The sequence below is a fragment of the Miniopterus natalensis genome, chromosome 15 (genome assembly GCF_054644295.1).
Source record: "Miniopterus natalensis isolate mMinNat1 chromosome 15, mMinNat1.hap1, whole genome shotgun sequence".
NCBI lineage: Eukaryota > Metazoa > Chordata > Mammalia > Chiroptera > Miniopteridae > Miniopterus > Miniopterus natalensis.
In genome coordinates this window covers 12,092,779-12,109,579 of record NC_142095.1, presented here as the reverse complement: position 1 = coordinate 12,109,579, position 16,801 = coordinate 12,092,779, and the positions used below count along the sequence as shown (strand labels likewise).

Here is a 16,801-nt window from a genome sequence, read left to right as displayed (position 1 = left end):
CTAGTTTTTAATGAATTGGAGATGACAAAAGGACACGAAAGTAAAGTTTCTTATTTTTTTTCCTTTTTGGCCATTTCTTAGTAAATCTGAAGTCTTTTGTGGTGATTGCCAGAGAAGCAAAGGGTGGGATCCCATACTGAAGTGGGGTGGCTGCCAGGAAGACTGAATTCTTTACCTGGAAGAATATCCGAGAGATTCACACACTCTCAGTATTCTCCAGAAACAGACAGGAAAAAGATATTAAATCCAATAGTGGGCAACATCCCAACTCATCTAAGTCAAACTGATGAAATAAATGTAGCTTAATCCGTAGGACCAGGTGGCAGCCACCCAGAGGTGTGCAGGAACTCAAGGATGAAATTGGGAAACCGTCGGCCAAAATGCCGCATCCCACATTGTAAGCAGCCACAGCCAGCAGACTGGCAGATTGCAAATGTCATTCTGTTTATTAGAAGAAGGTCAAGAGAGGACCCAGGGAACCTTAGAAAAGCAAGTATCTCTTCCTCTTGTCCAGTCCCCAATAAAAAAGAGCATCATTAGACACTAAAACAAAAATAACTCCCTAGGGGAAAGGCAATATGGTTTCTGGAAAAGGAAAGCATGAGTCACTGATTTATTTTCGGTCTCTGAGGCATGTAGATAAAAGGCCAAATGTTGGCACCATTTAGAGTAAAGGGATCTTTTAAAGTGCCAACCTGAAATGGGAGATGTGAGGAAGCAATGGATATATCAAACCGTCTGCTTGAGACAAACAATTTCTACAACCTGTCAAAAAAAGAAAATTCTTACCTACTAGTGAGAAAGGGTACTCTTTGAGACTTTAAAGAGAACAGGTTGTGAATCTAATGGAACTACTACTTCATACTGCAGGTAACAAACTTAAAACATTATCATTCGGTGGTGTGGGAAAAGACATGAAGATATTTTCAGAAAACATTTTTCTTGAGTGTTAGTTGAGTGTCGGGCTTTGTACTAAGTAGTGGGTCTGCAGCAATAAGACCCCTTCCACCGTCCAGTAGCTCACAGTCTACTATATAGATGATTACAAAAACCATGGAATAGGTCCTGCATTGGGACCTGTGTCCATTTAAGATGAATTGAAATCAGGTATTATAATATTAAGCAAACTAACACACCGCTTGGAGCCACAGTTCACAAGAGATTTAATATACTCGGTGATATAGAGTCAGGATATAAAACAAAATGTAAACCCTTCGTTAAACTTAATGACAATTGCAATAACAACAACTAAACCCTAAACCCCAATTTTATTATTTCGTTTGGTGGAAAAAGACATAATGGATTTTGAACTAGCGTAATTCAAACACTAATTACTATATCTCTTTACCTCATAGAGAAGGAGAGCAGACATAATAGGGGTGTTTGTTATGACCGATAACACTATGTGAGTTGGGGTTTTTTTTAATGCAATGCATGTAACTAAACATGCATATGCACATATTTCCAAAAGCCTCATGAAAATAAAATTAACTCTTGTTTATTATAATTTAAAAAACAGGAATTAAAAAAGAAAAGGCCTATTTACTAACCGTGAACTCGATCAGTTCTGCCAGCTTTATGCAATTCTCACCCTTGCAGAAAAGTCTAAAAAGAATTTTCTTAGCTCAAGCAAGAGCATCCAAGATATGGAGAGAAATTCTGTCGGCATCAAGTGCAGAAGATTGATGTCCCTTCTACAAGTCAAATGCTTCTTCTTTCTAATCAGTTTTAAACGCATACCTTCCCTCTATTTTTTGCTACATTAGTTAGGAAGCTGCCATTCCAAAGAAATTTATAATGTACGTGCAGAGGGAGAGTATGCGTGTTGCCCGGCATGAAAGGAAAACATGCTTTTGATGATTAGGGGGTTCAGGATTTTCAAACTACCTAATGGCACTTCCCTAGGAACTCCATGAGGAACAGCAAGAGCTGCAAGAGAAATCCTCACAAAAGCAGATACAGTTTGTTCTAGCTTTGCTGATAAATCTACTTCCCTTTCCGTCTTTCTTTTCTTGCACCATTTTAAAGAAGGGCAGCCTGGCCAGCGTGGCTCAGCGGTTGAGCATCAACCAATGATCCATGAGATCAAGGTTCGGTTCCCGGTCAGGGCACATGCCTGGGTTGCGGGTTCGATTCCCAGCAGGGGGCGTGCAGGAGGTGGCTGACCAATGACTCTCTCATCATTGATGTTTCTCTCTCTCTCTCTCCCTTTCCCTTCCCCTCTCTGAAATCAATAAAGACATATATTTTTTTAAAAATTATAAAAAATATGGGCATATAATAATTGTCATTTGCAATATCAATTACCATCCCGAGTGGAAATTTAAGAGGGCTGCGAGATGGCTCGTTTTGCAGGTGTGGTGTTGCCGGGCAGTTTCTCTGCCTTCTCCTGGGGGCCCGCACGGGGAGTCGGGATTCGTCTCCCCTTTCTCCTCTCCTCTCTGCACTGCAGCGCCCCGCGCAGCGCCGAGTGAGTGTCCTACCCTTCCTCTCCCTGCTGCTCCTTCTCCTAAAAATACACGGGGGCTCCATCCTGAGCCTTCTCTAGAATGGAGGGGAAAGGGAAAGAACTGCAAGCTTCACTCCTTTTTTTTCTATCTTGTTATTTGCAACCGAGGTAGCCCAGGATTGCACATCAATACCTCTATCCAAAGAAGACCCCCGAGAAGGAGGTATAATACAGCAAGAGATAAAATTAGAAGAAAAATGTTTATGTGTGTATCTGTAAGTGTGGGAGCACAAATGACTTGCTTATTAAACCGACAAAGCTCAATATCTCTGTGAGGTCAAAGGGATCCCTGTAATACACACACATACTCAGACTCTGCCGGTGAAAAGTTAAGCCATTTCTGCAAGGAAACTTAGGAAACAAGTATAAAAAAGTACCATGAAAGATGGTCAGAGCTCTCCTACGTCCAGGAATCTATTCCAAGGAAAGAACAAAGGATGGGCAAGTATTTCGCCTCAAAGATGGCAGTCAAATCCATAATAGCCAAAAATTAACACAAATTAATCAGTCAATAATAAAGGGGCGGTCAAGTTAATTATAATATATCAAAACTGTAGAATAGTGTGCAGATATTAAAAGTGTATACAATGCATATGGACGTGGAACAATGCTGTGCTTTGTTAAACAGAAAAAGCATGTTAAAAGCAAAATATAATTTATAATTTTTTACATTAGGTATGTGTGCATATGTATACATTTACATGTATAGATGCATAAGAAAATATATGGAAGATCATCTTCAGTTTGCATTCTATATCTCTTTTTCTTCATCTTTCTCCATATCTAAAATTGATGATTTGCCTATAATAAATACGCATTACTGCTGAAATACACCTATAAAATGGACATAATATTAAAAATGCATAATATCAATAGTCCTTTATTTTAAAAAAGTCCCTTAAATTGTCTGTAACTGATGTTAGACAGGAAGTCTGTGTAAATTAATGTTGGGTGATAATGGTAGGTACAGTGGAGAGGAATAATCTATACTCAGTCATCTGGTTAGCGTGTTTCATGCTCTCATCTATCTGTTAGGTTTTGTAAAACTAAAAGTCCTTCTAATAAACACTAAAAATCAGAAGACCAATATTGAGATTTTTCTGCATCCATGCAACTAATTCTAAGGATATATTTGCTTTTCATTTTAGATCAAAGCATCAAAATTGTCATTGATCCAAAACAGCCATGTAGATCCAGCATCTATATCTGAAGTCAACCTATTTAAAATCACAGGTTTTTTTCAAAATCCCTGATTTTCTTTTTATCCTTATGATGCCAAGAAGGTTAGTGATAGTACTTCAAGAGCAACAGCTCTGCTTTGTTTCTAAAGCAGGCTTTTCACTAATACAGGAAATTAAAAATGCAAACACCACAAGCTAGTCAATCAGGAAAGCAGCATTGTGAATGTTAGGGCTTTGAGGACACAAATTAGGGAATTAGTTTTTTTCCTTAACAGAAGTATATTCGCTAAGTAATCTGCTTTCTTTAACTGGCGTTATCCCCTTCCATTAACTGGAGAAGTAAGTCCAAATTAAAATCACTATTCATCAATTACTGCTGGAGGCAGGCTCAAGCCTGTGTAAGGGCTCAGGCAATAAAGCTCATCAACTACAATTTTAATCATTGTTTAATCAGAGCTCTCAACAGGAATAATTTGGGGTAGGGGAGAAATTGGAAACTCTCAGTTATTGTTGGCATGAAGGCAGATACTGCTGAGGACTTTTGACTTATTTACTCATTAAATTTATCAACAAATTTAAATTTTTTCCTGTTCAGTGAAAACTTGCTGGGCACTGGAAATACAGTGGTGAATATAATGACATAGTTCCTCTCCTCATACAGCTTACATTTGAGGCAGAGGGCAAGCTGATACATGAGAAGTCATAATCGCAAATCATGGCGAGTACTTTAGAGGAAGGGAACAGGGTCAGAGAAAGAATAACGGGAAGATGCCAGTTTACCTTGCGGAGTCTGGGGACCCTTAAGAAGGGACATTTAAGCTTTGACACAAAAGATTTCAGGTATTCGCACTCATAACACTCTTCTCTCGATTTTGTTAGCATCACTCTCTCCTGATCTTCCTACTGCCCCTGGCCATTCCAACTCAGGCTTCACTGAGTCCCTCTTCTATCCAATCTTTGGCCTCTGAAGTTCTTCAGGGCTAAGTTCTACGCCCTCTTCTTTCCTCACTCCAAAATTCCTCCTAAGGCCCTCGATTCTACTCCTATGACCTCAAAAATCATCTACCGGTCAACAATTTCTTAATGTACTTCTCCAGCCTCCACCTCTTTTTCTAACTTTGGATCCGTGTGTCAACTGCTGACATGACATCTCCACTTGAATATCCCATAGGAATCTCAAATTTAACAGAGCCAGTGCTAAAATCAAGGTATTTCCCTCTCAAACCTTCTCCCCCTTTTGCAATCTCCATCTCCCTAAATAGGACCATTCACTCAGTCGCTGTATCATCAGTCAGAAAGTCAACCATGACACGTGCTTCTTTCTCACCTCCCATGGACACCTGGTAGTTAAGCCCTGTCTTAGAGCTAAAATACAGCTTACATTTCATCGCATCACTCCATCACCTCTACCATTAACTCTTGCCTGGATTCCGTAAGCTTGTACTTATTTTTATATCCGTTCTTGTTCCTTTCAATTCACTGCGTTAAGTGAAATCTTTTCAGGTTACTCCCTGGTTTTAAAATTCTTCCATTGTTTTGAAGATTAAGTCTAAAATTATTAAAATGGTCTCTAAGATCCTGCATGTTTTATCCACTCTGTGTTCTCAGAGCAGCATCTTATTTTCTGTATCAGACAGGAGTGCATTTGGCTGCAAGTAACAGATTACCCAATGGAAGTAGTTTCAGCAATGAAGATATTTAATTACCTCATAACGCAAAAAGCTAGAAGCAGGCACTTCCAGGGTTAGTGCAACATTGTAGAATCATTATCCAAGATCAAGGCTTTTCAGCTTTCTGCTCTGCCATTCTGTGCCCGCTCACTTTTCGCTTTAGGGTCATTATGTATGGTTACATAATGCCAGTTCACTTGAAAACAGTCTTTCATCAAAAAGGGGGCAACTTTTGAAAGTGCTCAATTCTTTACAAAATGAATGCAATTTTTCTAACCTCTTAATTCTTGCCAAGTGAGTAGACATGGGTATTATTGTTTTTATTGAGATCCAGGAATAAATTCTTTTTTAAAAAAAAAAATACAATTTTAATCCCTGTTATAGTCAGATGATTCAGAAAATTTTAAATTGCTTGAAGTACATAAGTGTAAATAAATTCTTGGCTAAATCACTCAACTATCATTCAGCAAGAAAAATGTATAAAAGCTAGAAAATTATTTAAAAGAGTAGTCATAAAATATGGGGCCTAAATTTTCTACTCCTGAGAGCAGTGCACTGACAGATGAGAACGTCATTCAGATTGGCTTGTTGGGGAGAAAGCAGAGAGAAAATGCCTGGCACATAAAGGATGCTTGATATATTTTCCTTCTTATATCTAGACCAAAGGAAAACCTGGGCTTACTCCTAAACTCTGTCACATCCTAAATATGTAACTATGGGCAAGTTGAATATGTTCTTGGTTCATAAATAATATAATAATCTTAAACTATCTTTCAGTTATAACATGCAGTCGTCACTCTACAATTTAAAAGCTTAAATGAAAAATAGTTAAATGGAATTGAATATAGTCAACAGTAGCCAGCCTAATAAAACATTAAGGAATAGATTCGTGTTCCCAAAAGTATCTTTATCTACAGATGCAGAATCTGTTCTTAGTTTCTGATGGACATTCTTCTGTTTGGTCATCTCAAAACACAATGGGTCACTGACATACAAATAGCACAGTTTTTTCTTTAAAGAGAGGTGTGACTATCTACACAGGCAAGACTAGGTTTCAAATTTTAAATATGGTTTTCATTTGAAATAAAATTCTTTTAAAAGAGAAAATGACTTTAGCATTGGCAAAGGGAGTCCCCTGAGAAAAAAATGTAAACAGATGGCTGAGAAAGATCACCCACATGCTGCACACAGATCTTGAGGAGGCATTTCTAAGAATGAAGTGGCACTTCCCAGCCTGGGCCACTTCCCACAAGGATCCTTATTTAACCTACAGAAAACAAGGTCTGTACCTCTAGCCAAGAAGAGCCCCAGCAATTCTTTTCCCACTTGTCCCACAGTAATCTGGACCAGTTTTCAACTCTCCCCAATATTCCAAAGGAAGCTAAGCACCAGCCACTTGAGACAGTCAACCCCCTAATAAATCAGTGCTCGATGATCGGCCCTGAAATAACATCTTCCCGTATAAACGGGCTGTTAAGCCCCAGCTACGCATATTAAGCATTCAATTTAATGTATGACACACATCTGTTCCACTTTCTCAGCGAGCAGAAGTTTCAAGATAACTTAAATCCCAGGCTTAATCAAGGAGAAAAAATTCTTGGCAGTGTTTAAAACTGATTTTTAAATATAAGCCAAATGAGAGCGAGAGAGACCATTATGCTGTAACTAATGAGATTACATAATACCTAAATCAAATCTATAAAATTACCTGAGCAGAAACCTTACCTTTTACAACTGAGTCTATTTATCTTTCCTTTGATGCATCAACACTTACCAAAGACTTTTACCTATATCTGGCCCAAAGCACCAAAATATAAGCAAAAATAGATCTGCAAACCCCTTAATTGAACCCCTCTTAGTGCCCAAAGGCCATCAGAGAAAAACTCACGGATTTGTCTTTCACAAGGAGAGCGCAGCACTGAATTCCTGCCATCAGCATCTTGTGGGGGTTCCAGGCCACAGAATCAGCTCTGTTAGGTAGAAAAAACAACAGGACAAGGAAGGGAGGGGCCCCATCAGTTGCTTCTGGAGGAAAGATACCACCATCAGCAGCACACACATTCAGTACTCATGCCCGAGGTAGTGCTCAAAGGGATTCCTTGTGTGCGTAGTCTAGGGAGTTTGGAGTTTTGGCTTGTTTTTTTCTTCCAGTAAAGCAACTACTTTGTTTCTTTGTCTGTTTTCAGAATGTCACTTAAGTGGTCAAAGTCCAAAGAGATTCCCATGTCTCAATAAAACACGCTGAGTCTGGGGAACTACATTTACCTGTGGATGCCCTGCAGAAGCCTGCGGTGCTTCCTTGACATCAAAGCTGAGCCACCCCAAGAAGCCTGTTGAGAAATTGATATAATCAAAACAATGTCATTTCAGCGTTATTGTTTACCAGCCAACTGTCATAAAAAGCCCTGAGTGACAACCTCAACCTGCCTTGCTACTTTGTTTTGAGTCGATGTTAACCACTTTGTACTCCAGGAGAGACTGATCACTGGCTCTGCTCAGGCAATCAGAGCCTCATCACAACAGATGGCCCCCACTGACCCCTAAAATTTAAATTCGCATGTCATGAAGAAACTGTTATATTAACCTGTTGAGCTATGCGTGATTGAAAAGGTTTAAAAGACAGTCTATATCTTCTCGAATCTTAGAATCTGAAATAGACCATATCCTTACAACCCCAAGATCCTACCATACACAAGGTGCAAATGCTGATAATGATTAGGGACTAAGGGCTGGCATTCTGTATGATAAATGAGGCACGTGCTTGACAAGGTGGACAGAAGGGAATATAGGAATTCATAGCCAACTAGCTTCAGCCAGGGGGAAATGGATCCTATTACTGAAAAATTAGATCTTTCAGCCAAATAGCTTTCAGGTATATTTGCAAATAAAAAATGTAAGAGTGGGACTTAAGGAATTTATTCACTGGAAAGGTAAATATGAGCAAAGGAGAGGGGAGCTGAGAGTAAGGAGATGAAAGGAAATCCCATCGTCAATAAACCTAGACAGGAGGGAGGAAGAATCAATGTTAGAAATAAGAGAGTCAGTTTGGTTCTTGAAATTGAGCAAACTTCTAAGTTTAATTTGCAGGGCAGTGAAGGGCGATTGCAGTGAGGAAATATGAGGGGACCGTCTTGGGCTATGTTGAATGCTCTCCAAGGCTATTTATACTGCACAGCATTGCACTGAGAATGGAATTATTATCACTTCAATTTTTAAAAAGAAAAAACTAAGGTTCAGAGGTGGTAGGTAAACTGCCCAAGGTCTCGCAGGTAATAAAAACCAGATCTGGGAGCCAAAACTCATTCTTTCTTCACAATAGCATCATAACTTAGGGAAGGTGACCAGTTGGCCAAATGGCAGAGTGCAGTGTGGATAATTGAGGGTGATGGAAGTACTATAGGCAGGAGGAGAGTTTAGTAACCGCCTAGGATGTAGACTATCCTATTTCAGGCTATAGAATTTTAAAAAGATAAGGAATACCCAATATCATGTAGAAAGGAGTGGCAAGATTGTGTGTACCATAGATGTGGAAGGTGAGAGAAATGAGACATTTCCATGATCCTCAGAGTATCGCAAAAGCTGAGGCCATTGGTCAACAATAAGTGATGGCCTTAAATCCCACAGTGAGTGTGTCACCTAAGGTGCACAATTTAAGAAGGCACACACTCTCAGAGTTGGGCCCTTGCATGGCCCTAAGAATGAATCCCTTCTTAATTTGAGTCCTAGAAACTTCCCTTGTGTTACTTTAATTCCAGCCCCGCTTGCATGGACTAGAGTCTCCAATAACCCCATGGGGTTCCCAAAGGTTTGTGGGCCGAAGGTGGTATGTATGCAAATCTCCAGATTCCCATTTGCAGGACTGATGACTTGGGGTTGTCAGTCAAGTCCCTTCCTGCTGCTCTCTTCCCCACTGGCATTCCCGATGCACCGTGTCTGCTAAGGCTGAGGTACAGAGGCGACTGCCTTCAGCGCCAGGAAAACCTTGTCTTGGGGTACTTACTAACTGAGGATCCCCTGCGATCTCGACCTTCACCAACATTAAGATGACTTACATACTGTGTTTTCTTCCATTACACACCCTGAACACTGAGTTGCCTACTTTTCTCAATCCTTTTATCCCCAACTTCATTGAGAACCTACCAGTGACGATTAGGGGAGGGATTAACCAGTAAGGCTCCGACACACCCATTTGCTGCCTTCCATTCCCACCTGCCTCACCGACTTCACTTGCACTCCTCCGTCCTCTACACTACCTTCTGCCCACTCTTCTCCCCGCAAAGTAAACGATATGCAACCAATCATAGTGCGCTGGATTGAAGTTTCGAATCACATGCGTCCTTTCAAGGCATCGTCAGTTCACTGGTTTACAGAGTGGTTTGGCAGGGTTAGGAACACTCATCCACAAACTATTCCTCAAAAAAGCTGAAAGTTTAAGAACAACAGCCTCAATGTTATGCCCTCCTTCTGTCTGCTTAATGTTCTAAATTCTAACCCCAACACCTGCAAAAATATCACTTACATGATGGAGCTTGGTTTTCCATCTCTATAAGGACCATCATTTATTGGGCTATTCCTATATGTTAGGCACCACAGTTAGCATTTTCCTTACATGGTTTCTTTAATTACTTAGGTAATTAATGAACAGTAGGGCCAATCCTGAAAGGAGGCGGAGGCAGGGATGGAATTGAGATCCAGCAGCGTTTAAAGCCCATGATTTCAAACCTAACACTTACTACGCCCCCTGGGCTTGGAGTGAAGAGTGGGTGAGAGGCCTCCCGAGCTCTGCTGGGAGCCTGAGGCTCTGCAGCACCCACAGCCCCTGCTTCCGAGGGGAGCTGGACCAGCCCTGACATCCTGGTCGGAGGCAGAGGCTGGAGCAACGATTTGCTCTCACAGAAGAACAGGATCGGAGCAAAAAATTCCAACAAGACTAGAGTTTCTTACTCAATTGTTGATTAATGCACTGCGATTTACCATGTTTAAGACACTAACAAATGTAAGAGTCACCATTTTGGGTTATCACTAATAAAGAAAAAAATGATATTAACATACCAATTTCAAACATGTTAAAAATGTTTTTAAAAAGGTGTATCTTAGAATTAATAAACTGTGGTCTATATGAAGGGCAATTTGGTTTTTTAAAAAAAACAAACACACCCAGAATAATAAGCAATCAGAATTACATTTTTTTAAAAGAAAGTAAACACCAGTTTTTAATAATTTAAAGTATCTTTAAAACATCCTTTAGAAAATTTCCAATAGGTCAAAATAATTATGGCCATTTTGTTAATTTTTTACCTCTAAAATTAATACACTGTGCATGGTACAAAAAGGTAGAAGAGCTGTATGTTTCTGTATGAAATTTTATTAACATGTTTGATGCCTGCAATATTTTAAAAATGGGTGAGCACTGTTTCTATGTTAGAGCTAATTTCTTTAATAGGTCAGATAAACTGTTGTCCAATTTAATCTAATACTACAAGGCATTCATTACATGTAAAAAGAATAACTTGTGTGGCTAACATATTTCCTTTTAGAAGTGCTTCCTTCCAAAATTCAACCTTTAATTTTCAGAAAAACCTAGAGAGGTTTTTATTCATACTTATAAATCACAGTTCTTTCTAAGCCCCATAAATCTCTTAATATCATTTCCAATCTAGAAACTGCTGTAGTTACTGTTTTATATAAACTAAACTATCTAATCCATATTTGATGTTTTTTATGAGAGTAGAATTTTCAAGTATAAATGCTGATGTATTTTACTTTTTTCCCTTATTTCCACAGTTACAGAAGTACTCACTTCATATTATCTTTTAGGACATAATGTATGATTATGCTTCCAAGTCTATAAAAATCAATAAGATATAAGTTGAAACATAAACAGGTACAAGTCTCACAATTCCATTTACAGAACTCACAAATAATCTCCCTGAAATATTGCCATCGCCATTCTAACAGAGCCTATAACTCCGGCGAGTTTATGTTACTGCTGCTTTTACCGTATATTAGCATACATTTCATGAAAGCCTTGAGTTGCTGAAAAATCTCTCTATATCATATCATAGATGCTTTACTTTGAAAGCACAAAATCATGCCAACTGTAAAATGCTGCATAGCTATGTCTTCCCAGTGCTGTTACCTTCCATTCAGCAAGTCAAAAATAGTCTCCTTTTTTTCTGATAAAGAGGCTGTGAACCGCTCACTCACCAGTGGAAAGTTCCCTAAAGTTTCACTGGCATGTTCAACAGTCCCTTCTATTGGGCTGTTGAAGTAATTAACTCCTGATTTCACACACACACACAAAATAAAACAAAATGCTCAACAAGCATTTATGACTGGCTGATTCAACCTTTTAATGCTAGATAAACAGAACTTTAAGAGTTACCTTTAATTAAGAAAAAATTTATTATAAACAACCCCAGGACTTACAAATTTAATTAGAAAAAAAATCCAATCCTTTAAGTGAACAAGTTATGAAAAATGTAAGTCATCCCAGTCCCTCTCAAATAATTATCTATAACAGATCTAGAGAAAAACCTGCTTTAATTAGAGCATGAAATTACATAGTGCAACGTTTCACATTTTCTGGCCGACTGGTATCATATAATTTTAAAGCTAGAAGATACTTTACAGCCCACATCAGCCATTTCCCTCTTTATAAAAGAAACCAAAGCCCAGAGGACTGAGGTCACAGTGAAAAGAGAGGCGAATTCGAATCCAAAGTCTCTTGACTCCATAGTCCAAAATGTGTCCCTTTCCCCATGCTGCCTCAATGACAGTAGATTCAAGGGACCAAAGAAAATGGTTCATGAAGAAGAAGAAATAACATGGAATCCAGAAAACTGAAACCAAATTTACAGCAAGTCTTAGAATAGTCCTCTTTATACCTTACACAAAAAGATATGGTTATTTATCTTAATTAGAAATTTAAGTAAAAGTAGTTGGGGACCTCACGTCTAGTTTCTGAGAATAGGAAAAATTGCCCACCAAACCTGCAAAAAGACTAGCAAGTTAAACAGATGTGTACAGAGAGATGAACTTACATCCACGTGAAGCCAGAGGCCGTGCCTCTCACAGACATCCGCTATTTCATCCAGAGGGTCAAACGCGCCCAACACAGTTGTGCCCGAGGTGGCACAGACCAGAAATGGTGCTGCTCCCTGCGGAAAGGACCCACACATGAGAATTGTCACCACCACCTCTAAATGTGTCCTGTACTAAGGTGGTAATTATAAAGGTTATAATATATCCAGACATGTATTTGGTTCTTTTGGAGATGATCATTAATTCAGTGACTGTTTCTAAACTTTTCCACACATAGCCTTGTATTATAAGTAAGTTAAAGAAACTGGGGAAATGCTATGACAATAGTAGTCCTTGGTCCCAACTCAGTATTTTTAGTCTCATTTCTTTCTACAGCATTTTTTGCTCTTAGCTTTCCCAGATCGAAAGTAAATAACCTCGTCCACATGGGCAAACTGGCATTGGGTATGATCCCCAACTCCTTGGGAAGGTTCATGGGGCAGGAGGACATGGGACACATGCAGAGAGGAATGGTAATTCCAGCCACCCAGCCAGCACCTTGGCCCCATGGGGGACCTGGTGGGGACTAGGTAGAGGACACTCCATGAGGTTGTTTCTGAGAGATCCATCCCAGCATGTCTCAGAGGTGTGTTACTGGAGGGAGATTTTTCAGACAAAGGTGGGGGGGGGGGGGGCAACGAGCAGCCTAAGGTTCTAGAGCACCCGAGGAATAAGTGCCAAGAACGCTTACTGCCCATTAAATTCATTCTTACCTCCATTTAGGATGGAGTCATTTTCCCCCTCAGTTTTATCTTGAACTGCAGTTGTTCTTACAAAATATGTTTATGTCTCATTTTACTGTCAGGAATTGTGTCACTTGAACCAGACTCACTCCAATGTAGCTGACCACTGACAGAAACATTCTTTCTCAATGGAAAGCGGGGCAGAACAAGGACACTTGGTCCACATCTCAAAATTGAGATGCCTAAGAAGCAAAGTGATGGTGCACAATGAATCCATAGTGCCACTTAGGCGGACTGTTGTGACCCTTGTAACCTAATCCACCCAAACTTCTTAGAGTGGGGCCAGTAGGTGACAGCGTCTCTGGGGGGAACCACGGGCTTCGAGAACTCTTCCCTGCCCTCAGCTATCAACAGATCACATCTCTGTCATGTCAGTGACCCAAAGGAAATGGGACCAGGTTTATATCAGTCATTAAAAGCAATAAAAAAAAGTAATTTACTAAAACCATTTACAGTGTCTTTAACACTTCAGATTTTCCTCATAAACTATATGACATCCTGACAGAGGTGAGAAAACACCTATGCGAGCTATCATAGCGTATTAATGACTTTTCCTCACCTTTGAAGCATTCCAGCTATAAATATCAGTCCCTGAAATTAAACTTTTGCCGTCTGAATTGAACCTTCCAGATTCTTCCTTTCACACATCTCAGGTGATGAATAAGAAAATTCAGTGGAAACGGCACTGATGGTGTGCTGACAATGAGCTGCTTTCCCTAAGAAAGTTTGTCATTTCGAAAGTCACAGGCAAAAATGCTCCCAAATATTCAGCGGTTACACTGTTTTTCTCTCCCCAGAAGCACTTCAGAGCGTCGGCTGCCTCTGTGGTTTTCAACATCAAGTAAAGGTCGCTGCTCAACAGATTTTTAAGGGATTGTGGCTGGCCAGGGAATTGAATCCCAACAGAAAAAAAAAGTGGCAGCACTATTTCCTACATCTGAAACAATCCAAGTTAAAAGCTTGAAACACAACAACTAGGCCTGACGCTACTGAGAAAAAGAAACTGGTGGCCGGGTGTCATTATCTCAGAACGGATGCGAGGCTTGTCCTTGGTGAATCGAGGCTCCAGCCGTAGCCGACTTGAAAGAAAACCGAGGAGACAAACCAACTCTCACCCCACTGCTCTGCTTTTAAATGCGCCTAAAGCAATTTCTACGTTTGAAAAACTTCTCTTTTCAGGTTCTCAACGTTAGACTATGTCAGTTTCGTGCACTTTAATTGTGAAAGCAAACCAAAATTTACACAATGAAAATCATATAATTGTAGTGGGACAAAACCCATCGAATATGCTGGAACATTAGTTCTTAGTGATACTAAAAAAAGATTTGACTATCTTTAGGGGATGCTAGGCAACTGACTCAAAAGTCTGAAAATTAGTAAATAAGGGGAAAGAAGAAAACAGCTATCCTGCCTTGCCTGTGAAAACTGTTTCCTTAGGGAAACCATATAGGGAAGAGGGAAATTTTTCTTTATAGTAGTATGCCTGCCAATAAATGAAGGAGGAATGAGAGAATAAATTAGAACATCGCCTAATGAAACTATGGATCCAGACAAGGATCATCGGTGGCAGGAAAATCCATGAGGTGAGGCGGATGCCGAGCTCTATGACGGGTGGGCTGGCAATACCAGGACCCACCAATCAATGTGATCACAGAAAGAGTCACGAGATGCCTCCTGATGGAAGGACAGGACTTGCCCATGAATAATTCCTGGCAGAATTTCCAACCTGAATCTCACCAAGTCTCAAGATCTAACTGCCAAATTAAAAGAAATATAGAGAACAGATGGGTGGTGCAGAGGAGGGGAGCACTTAAGAGTCTCAAATTTGTGATGTGATCTACAAAATTCATAATGTGGAAAACTACCATGCTAAAGGATTTGGTTTCTTCAACAGATCAATTGCAAGTGTAAAAAAAAAAAAAAAAAGAGGAAGGGGAAGCTATAGATTAGATGAGATTTGCATTATGAATTAATCAAATGCAACACAGAATCCTTATTCAAATAAACCAACTATTTAAAAGAGGGAATGGGAGAAATTTTAATATAGAGTGGATATTTGATGACACTAAGAAGTTATTTCTTGTAATGGTATTACTTTTTTTTTTTTTTTTAAAGAGAGGATGTATCTTTTATAGATATACTGAAAGGTTTATATGTCAAATGATGTGAGTGGGAGTTGTTTCAAACTAATCAAGTGGTGGTGGGAGGGGATGGGGTATAGATGAAACAGAATGGAGCATGAGCTAATGATTGTTGAAACTGAATAATGGGTATACGGATGCTCATTATATTAGTTTTATATTTATTTGATATTTTCTATAATAAAAAGTTCAAAATTCAAGGAAGGAAGGGAAAGTAGGAGGGAGGGAAGGAGGAAGGGAGGAAGGGAAAAGAGAGGGAAGGGGGAGAGGAATGAATGAATGAATCATATCAACCGTACAAAAGGCACAATCAATATTCCCCACCAACAAGTATTAATGACATTAAGGAAGTTCTTTTTGATAGCAACTTCTGTAGAAAAAGATAAAGCTAGATTTAAAAATTATAGAACTAGGATTCAATAGCTGCAGTTCACAGCAGAATAAGCAGATTGTAATCTAGAATTTTACCCAAGTCAAAGAAATCTGATCATCTCTACCACCAGACAACTTCAAGTCCACTTGTCATTGGAATGTTTTTTAAAAAATAAGACAAATGTAGATCTAAGGACACACCAGAAGCCAATACATCTTCAATAAAGGCAAACATTTTAAGTACAGATTTTTAAACCAAATACAATAACCTAGCATGCTCTGGTAAGGTGATTTTTTATTTAAAAAAATTAAATATGAAGAGTAAAATAACAGAAATATAATATCAAAACTAAAAAAAAATAACCCATCTTTTCTTAGAATGTGAAATCCTATGAGGAAAGAGATACTTACATCCCAGCTCGGAAGCTGGGCTTTCCATTTCTCAGCAGTCGCACCTGACTTTGTTGCTACCTATTGGAAAGTTACAGGAGAATAGTCTGGAGCTCTGTTAGCAATGAGGACTGCGGTGGGATGGGAGGGAAGCAATAAAGAAGTAGGTGCACCTAAGCCAGCAGGTGTTCAGTCCAAGAAGCAAGACTGCTGGCACCAACACGGCGACACACCTAAAAAGCAGGTGTCAGAGTCAGCCCTAGCTAAAGTATAGCAGGTGACCATGGTCAGGGTCAGCCCTAGCTAAAGTACTGCAGGTGGCCATGGTCAGGGTCAGCCCTAGCTAAAGTACTGCAGGTGGCCATGGTCAGGGTCAGCCCTAGCTAAAGTACTGCAGGTGACCATGGTCAGGGTCAGCCCTAGCTAAAGTATAGCAGGTGACCATGGTCAGGGTCAGCCCTAGCTAAAGTACTGCAGGTGACCATGGTCAGGGTCAGCCCTAGCTAAAGTACTGCAGGTGACCATGGTCAGGGTCAGCCCTAGCTAAAGTATTGCAGGTGGCCATGGTCAGGGTCAGCCCTAGCTAAAGTATAGCAGGTGACCATGGTCAGGGTCAGCCCTAGCTAAAGTATAGCAGGTGACCATGGTCAGGGTCAGCCCTAGCTAAAGCACTGCAGGTGACCATGGTCAGGGTCAGCCCTAGCTAAAGTAT

At 39.8% G+C, this 16,801-nt stretch overlaps 1 protein-coding gene across 1 annotated transcript in view; it reads right to left on the bottom strand.

Moving 5' to 3' along the window:
- Window positions 1–16,801, bottom strand: part of GADL1 (GAD like acidic amino acid decarboxylase 1) — a 114,230-nt gene that overhangs the window by 79,973 nt on the left and 17,456 nt on the right. The window contains exons 8-10 of the mRNA XM_016198863.2: window positions 12,404–12,520; window positions 7,626–7,690; window positions 7,249–7,330 (exon numbers count right to left, since the gene is read on the bottom strand). Coding sequence (XP_016054349.2) covers window positions 7,249–7,330; window positions 7,626–7,690; window positions 12,404–12,520 — 264 coding nt within the window. The remainder of the gene's footprint in view (window positions 1–7,248; window positions 7,331–7,625; window positions 7,691–12,403; window positions 12,521–16,801) is intronic.